This window comes from Chlorocebus sabaeus, chromosome 20 (assembly GCF_047675955.1).
Source record: "Chlorocebus sabaeus isolate Y175 chromosome 20, mChlSab1.0.hap1, whole genome shotgun sequence".
Taxonomy (NCBI): domain Eukaryota; kingdom Metazoa; phylum Chordata; class Mammalia; order Primates; family Cercopithecidae; genus Chlorocebus; species Chlorocebus sabaeus.
Genome location: NC_132923.1, coordinates 78,209,257 through 78,223,894, shown reverse-complemented (window position 1 = coordinate 78,223,894; position 14,638 = coordinate 78,209,257). Strand labels below are relative to the sequence as shown.

Below are 14,638 nucleotides of genomic sequence, written 5' to 3'. Positions count from 1 at the left end.
AATCACTTAGTCAGATAGTAAGGGCACGGGAGTCCACAGCGAGGCTTTTCTTTTTAATGAAAAGCAGTCCCAAATTGTTTTCTAACAAAGAGCAAGCCCGGAACTTGCATGGATGAATGCTGGCAGGAACTAAGAACTAGACATTTTCAAGATGGCAGCTCCATCTTCCCTTGTCTGCCAGCCACATGTACTATAAAGGAGGAGAAAAGATGGTTCTGGTTAAGTGGAAATCTCCTTTGCATAAGAAGATTAGGGTGGGGTGACCAGCCTTCCCCATGCACTATGTAAACGTTATACCTGATCGAACCAATCTATGAGCCCTATGTAAATTAGTCACTGCCTCCTCAAACTGGACTATAAAACTTGGGGGATTCACCACCAACTGGTCCTTTCCTCTGGGAGACCCCTTCCTCCATACAGGAAGCTGTTTCTCTTTCTCTTCTTTTCTACCTATTAAACCTTTACTCCTAAATGCCTCATGTGTGTCCATGTCCTAAATTTTTCTGGCATGCAACAATGAACCCCAGGGGAATATACCCCAGATAATGTAGCCACTTCATGATCTCAGTTGAATAGTATCCTCCCCTAATTCATGTTCACCTGTAACTTGTATATGTGATCTTATTGGAAATAGGGTCTTTGCAGCCATAATCAAATTAAGATCAGTTCATGCTGGATTAGGGTGGGCCCTCATTCAGCAAGTAGTGTCCTCATGAGAAGCCGAAAGTTTGGACACAGAGATACACACAGAGGGAAGACAGCGATGTGAAGAAAGCAGAGATTGGAGTTATGCTGCCACAGGCCGGGGACTGCCCACAACCACAGAAGCTGGAGGATGCGAGGAAGGATTCTTCCTTAGAGCCTTAATTTCAAACTTCTAGCCTCCAGGACTGGAAGAAATTAATTCTGTTATTTTAAGCCTCCGAGTTTGTAGTAGTTTGCTATGGAAGCCCCAGGGTACTAATTCATGGTCCAATCTTCTGCCAAGTGACCCTTCCTTTCCCCCCACCACCCAGCCTCCATCCAATTCCAAAACATTTTCTCCCATGTCTTTTTTGTTGTTTCCTTTTAAAGGAGTTGGGTTTTGCCACGTTGCCTAGGCTGGAATGTAGTGTCTGTTCAAACGCTCGATCCCTCTACTGATCAGCACAAGAGTTTTGATTTGCACCGTTTCTGATCTGGGCCAGTTCACCCCTCCTTAGGCAACCTAGTGGTTCCCCGATCCCAGGAGGTCCCCAGATTGATGTCGAACTTGGTACGGTCATCCAATCAACACAGCACACAGCAACCCAGAACTCCTGGGCTCAAGCAACCCTCCTGCCTTAGCCTCCCCAGTAACTGGGACTCCAGGCTCCAGCCACCAAGGCAAGTCTTTATGCAAAGCAGTTCAGGATCTTTCGCCCCTCACCCAAGCAAAGGCCTTCCCTTTGCATATAGGAAGGCTCAGACTCTGCCTCACCAAATGGGAGGCGCCTAGATGAAGCAGGTTTTCCTTTCCTCCACCCTAGCAGGCTCTTCAAAGGGTGAAGAGTTCAGTAAAATGGGAGTGTAGTAGAACAATTGATTTCTCCACTGATTAAAATTATACCACTCCCTTGACGTTTAAAAAAAGAAAGACAAAAAATAAAAGAGAAAATGAAAGCAGTTACAATCGATTTGGATTTAAAACAAGAAATTTTGCATTTAAAATAAGTTTGTTCCCATTTTTTTAAAATGGAGTCATTTTATAATTTTGTTACTTTTCCCCCCTCACTTAACTCAACAGTATATTGTGAGCATTTTCCCATATTAGAAAGTCCTCAAGGATTATACCATAATGTACACAGATCCACAATCCCTTGTCCACCGTTCGGGACAAAGGAAGCTCCTTTTCACTCTCTGAAGTTTCCCTGGAAAATCAGCTTACAAAGGCTGATTAGTTGGACAAAAGGCATACAAATTTATTTAACATATATACAATGGGAACCTTCAGAATGAGGACCCAAATCCCTAGTGGGGGTGCAGAAGTTTGTATACCATCTTTAGGTTACAGAAAGAATTTGGGGCTTGGATCCTGGCAAAACAGTTATGGGAGGAGAAGTCAATGGGCTTGAAGAACATATAATGGTCTGTTGGGCCCACAGAGTGAACGATGATTTGTGTCAAAAGTCTGTCGAGGTTTGGTGTCAGACTTCGGTCTTCCTTCCTGTAATACGGGTTCAGTTAATGAAAACTTAAGGAAGGGATTGGAGGTAATTGTCTTCTTTTTTTGTAGGTCTGGACTTTAGGCAGATAAGGAAGCTTTGGAGAACAACTTTGTCGCGTGCTTTGAGAGAGATGGAGGTGGGGGCAGATCTGGAGAGAGAAGTCCGAGAGACCTTGAGGCTGCTTTTTCAGTTTAGCATGTATGAAGCACTACATTTTGGGATATCGATTTCTGAGCCCCGACACCACAAATCCCAAAAACTGAAAACCCAAGAGTTGTTTTAAAAGTTTGGCAGCAAAACTGACCTGAAGTGACCTAAGCCTACTTACGGTCTATTTATACCACGTAGTGTGACTGTTAATGTTTCACGACAGAAATCTAAAGGTATTGAGTAGAGATGCTGTCACAGACCCTGCTGAAGGGATTAAAAAACATGCCCCAAATTATCCTTCTAAAATCCAAACACTTTTGAATTCTGAAACACACTGGGTCTCAAGGAGTTGTGAACCTATATAATTATCCCCCGTAGTTAGATATTTATTTTCACCTTTTTACTATTATAAGAAGTGCTGCATGCAACATGTTATACACGTGAATCTTGTTTGCATCACTATTCATGTCCTTAAGATAAATTGCTTGATATAGAAATAGAAAGTCAGAAAAACTAAACACGTTCTTGGTAGATATTGTCTACTTGTTTTCCAGAAAGGTTATACCAATTAACACACCCCTCACCAGCACTGGAAAACATCAGTTTTATTAATTTCACAAAGGAAAATTGTCATACCATTGTGCTTTTAACTCATTTGGTTACCGGTGATGTTAGATATATTTTTTAAAAGAGGTTTATTAGTATTTCAAATTCCTCTCCTGGAATTGTCTATTTATGACCTTTGTTCCTTTTCTACTGAAGTTCATCTCATAAGCTCGCTTTGTGTATGTGCTGCACAAAGGCCCAGGGGGTGGGGACCAAAATCAAGCCTGACTCTGATCACCTACCTGTGTACCCTCCACAGAGAAAGGATCACTTTTTCTTCTTTGAAAGGTGTCTCCCCACCTGGTACACTTGTCAAGCCCTGCACTGCAAGGGGGAGTCCAATTAGATGGACTGTCTTTTTCTAATTTGTCTGCCCAGAGCAAGCAGGATGCCCTTTCTAATTTATACAAAAGTACCAAGCTGAGATCTTAACTAGATGAATTGTGTTTCTAATTAATTTGAGTTTAAATTATTTATATAGGCTGGGTGTGGTGGTTCACACCTATAAACCCAGCACTTTGGGAGGCTGAAGCAGGTGAATCACTAGAGCAGAAGAGTTTGAAATCAGCTTGGGCAACATGGTGAAACCCATCTTCACAGAAAAATACAAAAATTACCCAGGCCTGGTGGTGCATGCCTGTAGTCCCGACTACTCAGGAGGCTGAGGCAGGAGAATCGCTGGAACCCAGGAGGCGAAGGCTGCAGTGAGCCGTGATCATGCCACTGCATTCCAGCCTGGGGGCAGAGTGAGACCTGGTTTCAAAAGACACAAAAAAGGTTCTTTATCTAGTAAAGCTATTATATTAAATTTTCGAGTGTTATATTGTGCGACTGTATTTTTCTTGCTTATTGCTTTGTATTTGTTTGACTCATAAGTTATCTAAACGTCTTCCATTTTGCTTTTTCTTAAGAAATGTTTGTGGAGCTCTAAGTAGCTTTGTTTTTCTTCCTTTTGCTTCTGAATATTATTTTAAGTGGTGCAATATGGGTAGAAACATATGAAATCTAATCCTTGAACAGTTAATCCCAGCTGTGAAAGGGACCTACTTGGCCCTGTTTAAATGCCCAGACCAGAGATAGTCATTCTGCAAGACATCTACACCCGTATCATCTATCCATCCATTCAACCAGCACTAATTATTGAGCATCCAGTATGCTCCAGGCACTGTGTGAGACATTGGGAATACAGACATACATAACAGAAACCGGAATTCCTTCCTTTATGGAGCTTGCAATGGACACCATGTGTTCAAGTTTCATATAACCATAACAACAGCTAACATTTAGGAATACTTACTGTGTGCAGGCACCAGTCTAAGTGCTTTACCTGCATTAATGTATTTACTTCTCTTAGCAACCCTATGAGGAAGTAGGTATATTATTGTTCCCATTTTACAAGTGAGGAAAATGCACAGGGAGGTTAAGTAACTTGATCCAAGATCACAGACAGGCAAATAGCTTGGTTACTCGTAAAGTTGTACCTAGCAAGTCTTCATCACTTCCATTTCCCATGTCACTTTCACAGATTTGTCACTTTAACTGTCTACTTCAATCCTCTCTTTCTTCCTCTTGGTCTGGGCTTTGCTTCCACCAATGCTTCCATGCCCCGCGAAGAAACTGCTCTGCCACCCGTGACTTCTGACTTGGCCTTTATCCCCTGGTAGTAGTCTGGGCTTGTCTTTTAGTCTCCACCCCTGGTTTTGACCTTTCTTGGTTTCCTTTGCCAACTCTCATCTTTCTGGTCCTGATGTGCTACGGTCTTTTAAAGCATGGTGCTAGTTTTCTTCCCTTTTCAGTCTATCACCTTTCCCTAGACAATTGAATTTCTAACCCTGGCTTTTAAGTACTACCTATAAACCAGTGCCTCCCAAATTCCCATCTCCAGTCCATAAAACACCAGACTGCTATAGTCAGCTTCTGGATACAAGTCTGAACTCAACTGTCCAAAACCATCCTCATCATTTCCGTCATACCAAACATGTTCCCATTCCTGCGTTCCCTTTCTCAGAAAATAGTGCCACCAACCAGTTATGAAAGCGAAACACTACAACTATTCTTAACACTTCCCTTGTCCTCACCACCCCCATATAAAATCTATTCACGAGTACTATTTATTTTATATCTGAAATATTCCTCCAGTACATCCACTTCTCCCCATCATCATCACTATTTTCTATTCCTGACCCTCATCCAAGTTACCTTTTTTTTTCTTTTTTTTTTTTTTTTAGTTGGGGTTTCTCTCTTGTTGCCCAGGCTGGAGTGTAACGGCAGGATCTCAGCTCACTGCAACCTCCTGCCTCCCAGGTTCAAGCAATTCTCTTGCCTCAGCCTCCCTAGTAGCTGAGATTGCAAGCATGCACCACCACGCGTGGCTAATTTTGTAATTTCAGTAGCGACAGGGTTTCTCCATGTTGGTCAGGCTGGTCTCGAACTCCCAACCTCAGGTGATCCACTTGTCCTGGCCTCCCAAATTACAGGCGTGAGCCACTGCACTTGGCATTCACAAGCTACCTTTATCTTTCACCTGAAATACTCCTATTACTGGTCTTTTATAGTTTCCTTGCCTCTATTCTTGTTCCTTTTCAGTCTATGCTCCTTACTCCAGCCAGAGTGATCTTTTCAGAACATGAATCTGATTATGTCACCCCTGCCTTAAAACAAATTTTTTTTTTCAAGGATTTCTCTATGCTCTTGACAGGGGAGGGGGTGAAACTATGTCAACAGGAAAGTAGGGGACCCTTATTTCTTCACACCAAGGCACCTACCAGCCCATTTGCCAAATTTGGCACTGCAGGGTGAAGTCCAACTAGATAGGAAGCCTTCTTCTAATTTGTCTGCACAAGGGGTATGTCCTTTGTCATTTGCACAAGGTCAGAATACGTAGTAGGCTTGAAAGGCCTTCCATTGTCTATCCCTAGCCCACTTCCTCAGTCACATGCAGCACCAGTCTTCTTGTACCCACAATCCACCCGTGCTGGTCTACTCTCAGGTCCTCAGATAATCCACACTTGCTCCTGCTTCAGGACCTTTGCACATGCTGTTCTTCCTTACTGAAATGCTTCTCTTTATGCATAAATAACATCTGCTCATGCCTTACATCTCAAATCAAGCATCAATTCCTTAAGGATACGACTTCCCCCAAGACTAGGTCAGAACATTCATATTTACTTTTTTTCTTTAGAGCACGTATCTCATTTTTAAATTGCACTCTTATTTACATGATGGTGTTGTTAATGACTGTCTATGTTGTAGCCTTTAAGTTCATTAAAGGCAGAGACTCTACCAGTCAGGATTCTTGGCTGTAAGCAACAGAAAAGGATTCTGGCTAAACTTAAGCATAAAAGGAATTTATTGGAGGATTTGGATTAAGTTCACAGAATCAGTGGGAAGGCTGGTGAATCAGATACAGAAAATGACCACGACCTAAGGTTGCCTAGGCAGCAGGGGATGTGGCCAACATCAAGCTGTGGGGCAATCCAATTGGGATATTCTACCAACGGTGCTGCCACTGGACACTGGCACCCATGGAACAGCTGTGCTCTTGACAAAGCCAGTACTGTTCCGAGAAAATTTCTCAATTGTCCTGATTTATGGTTTCATATCCTCTAGATCTCTGCCCAGGCAGGAGAGTTCAATTGGCTGAGCCATGTTACATGCCCATATCCCACCTGCCAGGGAACAGGACCATCAGGCTTCCCATCAAGGTTCACACAATGTGGGCATTTCCCCCATTGAAAACATTGTGGGGATGCCAGGTAAGAAAAAAAAATAAGAGCACCAGAGAAACCACATCTGTTCAATTCATTATATGTTCCCCAAACTAGTATGATATCTGACATCAAATAAGACAAAAAAAATATTTGAGGGAACAAATAAATGACCAATGCTGGGCATCTCTGAGGACACAGACTGTCCAACTTGTGCCTGCTTTAGGCTAACCGCTGACAATCACTGGGGCCTTTGCACTCCAGCTAGAGCCAACACTGGTCAAACTGGCTGCTTAGTCGAGTTCACCCCGGTCCCACTGAGATCAGATGAGGATCCAGGAGCTCTATGAGCTAGAGTGAGTGGATATCACTAGACTCATTTTATAACGCAAATGTGAGGTTCAGGGAGGTGAAGTGCCATATTCAAGATAATACAGCTGGAAAGCAAGAACAAGGACTTGAAGCCTCATCTGCTGGCATAGTTTAGTACATTTTCCCACCTTCTGTATTATGTTGTTTCAATTGCATATGACAATGTGCTTCACATAAAAATATTTGGGTGGCCGGGACATTTCCTCCAACAGTATCAGATAACGAGGGAGTTGAGAGTGCTGAGGCCACCGAAGAGACTCAGCTACATCCAGCATGGGAGAAGGGTGGGCACAAGGATTCCAAGGAGTTAATGCTTATCTAGTCCAGATCCCTTTCCTTGCAAGGAGACAAGATGCTTTGGTAAGCTGAGCTGCCTGCTGATAAACTGCTGGTTAACATGTTCGGGCTATCACTGTGGATCATTTATCTTTCCCTTCTTACTCAGATTGATTTGGCCTCCTTGTACATCATGAACCTGAGAATTTCCACTGAAATTGATGACATATGGCTTGCTGCAGTGCCAGGGGACACAACCCCCTGTTTACAGTATAATTCTCTAACAGTCAATGGGCCCAGCCCCTCTATCCATCCCCACCCCTCCCAACAATTCTTCCTTTGAGCTCACTAGAAAAGGCTATAATGAAACCTCTAATGATATTTAGCAATGACAGGGAATGGTTCCAGGAGGGAAATTACAACTGGAAGATATCCACCAGGACCTGCTAGTAATTGTAAAGGAAATCTACTCAGTACTCAAAGGGTTCTTTGTTTTACATAAACAGGAGGTTTCCAAGGTTGCTCTAGCCCCCTCTAATAGCAGAAGTCTATGGAGAGATGTCTGTTTCAGAAAGTGGAGTGGAAGTTCTGTTCACATTACATTAGAAAGAACTCGCCCATTACTAGTATTTTTCTCCCAAGTTCTTGGGGGACCTTCCCCTAGTTCTAACAAGAGTGACTATTTACTAAATACATCATCGGGAGACTAACCAGGGAGGCAAGTGGAACATTAGATAGGATAAAGCCAGGGTGTTAGAGCTCTAGGGTGTCTCCACCCCTCTCTGTCTTACTTGGGTGAATCCATTCTCCTCTGTGAGCTTCAGTGTCTTTATCTATAGAATCAGAATGTTGAACTAAATGACCCTCTAAGCTTTTTCCAGCTCTGACATTACATTCTGTGATTCCACTTGAAAAATGATGAAGCAAAAAATATGTAAGCAGAGGGAGAAATGGGTGATCTTTAAAAAAATGCTTCAATAAAAGAAACAGCAAGAATGGATAAAGCCCTGGTGACCTACACAAGGAAATCAGTCGAGTGTCCTCAGGAGGCTCAGAAGGCAGGCTGCAACTTGCTGGGCAAGCCACACCTGCTCCCCACATTCCTTCCAAGGGCAGCCCCAGGTCTGAGCTCTGGGCAGTGAACCAGTGAACCAGTAAGGTACTTTGTTTGTTTGTTTGTTTTGGTGGGGAGGTGGGCGGAATCTTGGAGGCAGCTGCTCAGTCCCTGAAGATAGCTGGTTCTTAAGACCTGACCCCAGCAGACGAAAGCTGAGTTTCAAAACAGAAGCATGAGGGGGCTCTTCCTTGGAAGAAGTGAGCAAAAAAAGGCATCTTAACCTGCTGGGTACCCAGCAGGAAAATGAAGAAATAAGTGTAATGGAGACATGTGGCTAGTTTTTACAGCTAACAGGTAAAACATGTCTTTAAAGCACATTAATAGTAAAAATCTTAGCTACCCAAGGCAAAAGTCCCAAGCCCCAGATTTGGTATATGCAGGGTGTGTGTTCATGAGTTTACTCAATGTCTTTCAAATCTCAGTTTGCTGACATGTGACATGGATGTAATCTAAACAAGAGAAAATCTAAAATATATGAAACTTTCACTAAGTACCAGATTGTTTCAGATGCTCATATCAATTACCTCATTTAATATTCACAATTGTGAGAGAGGGGTTTATAGTTTCATTTAACTAATGAGGAAACAGGGGAGGTAAGTGACTTCTTGGCCCAGAGGAGTAAGATTTGACCTCAGGTTTGTCAACATTTGGGCTACTTCCAGTAAGTCAATGGCTCAAAGAAGATCATATGTGTGAAAATGCTTTGCAAATTATAAATACTATAAAGTATAAGAAGTTATAGTCCTGAATTAATGCAGAAACCTAAATATCATCCAGAATCAACATTCTGATGGAGGAAGGGGCTTTTTCAGGGAGCCTTCTTTGTTCAGTTGCCCACTGGATCCTTTACTTATTTTCCAGGCAGACAAGTGAGTTTTTAAAAGTGACTCTTGAAACAATGAGACTCTCTAGTTCCAACTGTGCTACAGAAACATTTATCTTGAGAAGTCACTTGCTCTTTTCATGTATGAAAAGTGGGGTTAGGTCACAGGTCATCACCAAGGTCACTTCCGTCAACGCATTCAGTGACTCAGAAGTGGAAAGCACCCAGCGAGACCTAGAGTAGGCTGTCTCACTCTCTTTGTTAGAGAGCCAGTTCTAACATCAGGTACTTTGGCCATCCTTCCTACTGTGGGAGAGCCTGCTCACATCCACCCTCCCCCTTGGGAAGTCTCCTTTGATCCTGGAAGGAAGTTTGGAGCCTGGACGGAGTTTCTCCCTTGGTGAGTGGCCACAGACTTTGAGATCTCTGGCAATCTTACAGTATCCACTCCACCAGCACATAGCAGCCACAGCCCTAAGCTGAGAAGCCAGTGGCTGAGAGGTCTCTCTCTCCCCCAGTTCTTACTGGTGTTTCAGTCTTGAGAGGTCATCACAGACTGTAGAAACAGCATGGGAGGAGGGGCATGAGATGGATTCCAGGGGAAGAAACTGCAGTCCTGGATCTAGCTTAGCTATTGCTGAATATGTGATATACCAACCACTCCCTCCTTTGTACACACTCAGTATTGTATCAATTTCTCAGTTACTGCAGTAACTTGTTTACTTGTGGGGTACGCCACAGCCACACACATAAATGACTGTGAATGAGTGAAAAGGAAGAGATAAATGTAAGAGGGACAAGTGGCTAGTTTTTACAGCTAATAGGTAAAACACATCTTTAAAGCACATTAATAGTAAAAAATCGCTGGGTGCAGTGGCTCATACCTATGATACCAGCACGTTGGGAGGTCGAGGCAGGTGGATTGCCTGAGGTCAGGAGTTCGAGACCAGCCTGGCCAACATGGTGAAACCTCATCTCTACTAAAAATGCAAAAATTAGTCAGGCGTAGTGGTGGGCACCTGTAATTCCAGCTACTCAGGAGGCTGAGGTAGGAGAATCCCTTGAACCCAGGAGGTGGAGGTTGCAGTGACCTAAGCTCACTCCACTGCCCTGCAGCCTGGACAACATAGCAAGACTCCATCTCAAAATAAATAAATAAATAAATAAGCAAGCAAAAGTCTTAGGAAAACAACTTGTGCACACCCAGCAAAAGCATAGGACCCACTGCAGGCTGGTTCCAATTACGTGGGAAAGTCATTTAATCTTAGAGCCACAACACTTTGAGATTAGGTAATTTGCTCAAACGCTGAATGGAAATAGTATCACCTATTTCAAAGTAGGGTTGGGATTCAAAGGAGTTACAGCTCTTGAACTAGAGTTTTCTGTCTCCATTGGTGATAAGCCTTGTTTAGAGATGACCAAAGACTGGCACTCTTTTTCATAAAAGCAGCTAGTTTTAGCTTCCTCCCTCATGCTCACCCTCCTGAAGTTTGAAGGAAGTTTCCAAATAATCTTATTTAGAAAGAATAGCATTTACACTGGCCAGTTACGATATCTTAGGACGCACCAGAATAGCAACATGAAACACCCATTTTTTGGGGGAAAAAAAGTGTTATAATTTGAAATAAAAAAAAAAATTACAAGTCTTGCGAAATTAGAGGAGACCAGAGTGATAGAATTCTGGAGGGACTTTTCACAAATGCCAACTTTTGGTTTGTGCCTTTCCCATATTTTATTAAATTCATGTTTTTTTTAAAAAAAATCACAGCAACATTATCAAAGACAACATATGTACAAACATTTTACAAAAAAAGAACATTACCAATATCAGTGGTAGTAAGGGCAAGCTGAAGAATAAATAGACTGAGTTTCCGGGCAGTGTCTGTCCTCAAAGACATCTAAACTGCGTTCAGGCAGCTGAAACAGGCTTCTTTCCTGGTGACAGGCATATGTGGTCAGTAATGCAAACGACGGTTAATGAGGCTACCACCTAGGACCAATTAACAAACTCCTCTTCTCTTCGAGTAGGCCATGATACAAGTGGAACTCATCAAATAATTTAAACCCAAGGCGATAACAACGCTATTTCCCATCTAAACTCATTTAAGCCTTCACAGTGTCACAATGGATTCAGTTACCTGCAAACGATCCCGGGTTGTCATACAGATACTTGTTTTTTACACATAACGCAGCGCCATCCCTTCCTTCACTGCCCCAGTCAGGTTTCTTGTTGTTGGACCGAAAGGGGATACATTTTAGAAATGCTTCCTTCAAGACAGAAGTGAGAAAGAAAGGAGACCCTGAGGCCAGGATATATTAAACCTGGTGTGTGCGCAAAAGGGAGGGGGAAGGCAGGAATTTGAAAGGATAAACGGCTCCTTTGCGCCGAGAATCAGGAAGCGTGACTCACTTGGGTCTGGGACGATACCGAAATCCGGTACCCCACCCAATCCCCTGCCCCGCCGGGTACCTACAAACTCGGTTCCTTTCTCAACTCCCCCAGTTCCTTGATCTCCACCTTCTTGTACTTCCCCGACTTTCTCCGGTTAGTGATCACTAGGACGGCCACGCCGGCGACGAGGGCCACCACCACCACCACGATGACGGCGATGAGGCCGGCGGTGAGGCGCTTCATGGAGAACTTCGGGGGAATCTCGTCCAGGTAATAGATGAGCGTGCGCTCCACCTGCAGGGGCTCTCCGCGCACGCGCAAGTCCAGGCCGCCGCGGCCCTGGAATAGAGACTCGCCCTTGACGTCCCTCTCAAAGTAGTAGGCTGCATCACCGATGTCCACGTCACCTGCGGCCTTCTGCGACGTGTTCTGCCGCAGCTCGATCTGGATGGTGGGCTGCTCGTAGTGCACGGCCGCCACAAACTTGGGGTGCAGCCGATAGCGCTCGCGGAAGAGCCGCCTCAGCTCCGCGTCCAGGTCCGAGTGGTTGAAGGCGCCGGCGGTGGGGCGGTGACGCAGGTCAATGAGGATGTGGTGGGTGCGCACCAGCTCATCGCAGCGCAGGCTCAGGTCGCCCTTGTCGGTGCGCCGCACGCCCACCGAGTTCACGCACCAGCACACCGACGTCTGGTTGCACTGGCGCGCCTTGAAGCGGCCTTCTGGGTCGCAGTCGGGGTCGTAGAGGCCATCGTTGTCCACGAGCGCGTGCTCATTCGGCCGCACCAGCGTGCGGGCGTTCTTGGGGGCGCTCATACGCGCCTTGAGCAGCAGACACTTGGAGGTCAGCGTGGAGCAGTCGACCGCCACGCCCGAGCCCAGCGCGCGGCACTGGCAGCGGCCACCGGGGCCGTCGGGGCTGCACACGGTCATCTTGTTGGTGGGACACGTGCAGTTGTCCTGCGCGGCAGTGTGGCCGGTCACCGCCGCCAGCAGCAGCAGCAGCAGCAGCGGGAGCCGCAGCGGTGGCGGCGCGAGGCCGGGGCCCCGAGCCATGGTGGGGCGGAGGAGCGCGGACCGGACGCGGGCGGATGAGGCGCGGGGACTCGGTGGGGCTTGGGCTCCGGCGTCTGGGATGGTCTGCGGGCGTCTGCCGCCCGGCCGCTCCCTCTGGCTCTTATACTCGGCCCGACCTGCCCGGCTGGTTCCGCCACCGACCGTCCCTACTGGTATTTGGGTGACACATCCCGCCCCCCTCCCCGTCCCACGGAAGGCCCAGCCGGCCCTGCGCCGCCCGCGATAGGATCAGAGCAGGGAAGCTGCTCCCGCCTCCTCCGGACCGAAAGCCGGGAAGGGGAGAACCGATACTAACCTGCAGGCTTCTGGGGACCCGCCCTCGGCGCGGCCTCCTACTCCTGGCGCGTCCGGGCCGCTCTCCCGGCAGAAAGTCTAAAGAGTTTCATTGCAAAGTGTGGCTCGCGACTGTCGCACTCTCCCCTATCCCCGACTCCCTTTTCGTTCTTTCCTGGCCCCTAGCCCGCCTTAATTTCTCTCACTCCCTCTCTTCTTTGTCCAGTTCTCACAGTAGCACACATTTATATAGTTTACAGTTCACAAGCATTATCTCATCCTCACACCAGTCCTGACAGGTAGGGACTATCAGACCCGTTTTATAGGTGATCCTGATGAGGCGTAAAGACCTGAAGTCACACTGCCATCAACTTCCTCATATTCCTGAGAGGGGTCTTTGGCACCCTAAGAGTGATGAGACCTTAAATAAAATGTTTGTGGACACGAAGTGATGCAGAATCTGAAGGTCAGATGTTGAAGTTAGGGAAGTAGTTCTGTTACTCACCATATCAAGGGTTACACACAGATATCCTGGCGTCCAAAGGGTTAAAAGTTCTTAAAAGTTCTGTTAAACACATTTTCTGTCCCTCACAGAAGCGCACACACACAGGCGCACACGCACATAATATTTATGTGTGCACTGGCTATAAAGAGACAAACAGGAACAAATTCTTAAAGAGCCAGCAAGACTGTAAAGAGTTTTTTGTACAGTTTGATTCTAACACAGCAAATCATTGCTTTTCTTTTCCTGTATCCTACGTAAGTAGCTGAACCATGTAAATAATGAAGGAATGGAGCCTGTGAGAAATTGCTTGTCTGCGGCTGTGTGGCTACTTTCATGGCATAAAGAGGTTGCAATCTCTTTTTGAGTCATTGAGAAAGTCCCGAGTTTCAAAGCTGTGGTAAAATTAACAATAATTAGCAAGCTATAATTATTCCCAGGTCTTCCATCAAAGCACATTTTATTTGTTCAGCATTTAATGTGCACCACCAGTCGTGCGAGGGTGTCGTTTAGCAGATGAAAGCCAGCTGGACCTCTGTCCCATTAATTTTCATGTAATTCCTGAGGCAGGAAGATTAAAATATATTCTGCCTTGACAGATAGAGGAAGCAGAGATGTGTGAGGGACAATTTCTTTTTTTTTTTTTTTTCTCCCGGGTTCACGCCATTCTCCTGCCTCAGCCTTCCGAGTTGCTGGGACTACAGGCACCCGCCACTATGCCCGGCTAATTTTTTTGTATTTTTGGTAGAGATGGGGTTTCACTGTGTTAGCCAGGATGGTCTCGATCTCCTGACCTCGTGATCTGCATGAGGAACAATTTCTTATCCACAAACATGAGGAATTGTGCGATAGTCCTCTGCTGTCTATCCCCCTGTCTCTGTTCAGGTCTTCCTTGGACAAATATCTGAGTCAGGTTCCAGTTTCTTTTTTCCCCTCTCTGACCTCGGTCCACCCTGCATCCAAGAAGACTTCCTAAATCACAAGTCTGTGCCCACCTCCTCTCTGCTAAGTTCAGAGTGAGGGGGTGCTCTGGGCTCTCCAGATAAAATTCATCCTTCTTATATTAGCCCTTAAGATCATTCCTATATGATGTTATAGGCAAGCTACATCTCTGTGCCTTAGTTTTGTCATCTGTAAAATGGGGATAATAAAAGTACCTA

The 14,638-nt window shown here is 45.4% G+C and overlaps 1 protein-coding gene across 1 annotated transcript; it reads right to left on the bottom strand.

Annotated features, from left to right (window-relative positions):
* Window positions 1-10,880: 10,880 nt before the first annotated feature.
* On the bottom strand, window positions 10,881-12,874 carry TACSTD2 (tumor associated calcium signal transducer 2). Its single transcript, XM_007978558.3, has one exon. The coding sequence runs from the start codon at window positions 12,680-12,682 to the stop codon at window positions 11,708-11,710; it is 975 nt and encodes a 324-aa protein (XP_007976749.1). The 5' UTR covers window positions 12,683-12,874; the 3' UTR covers window positions 10,881-11,707.
* Window positions 12,875-14,638: the final 1,764 nt, after the last annotated feature.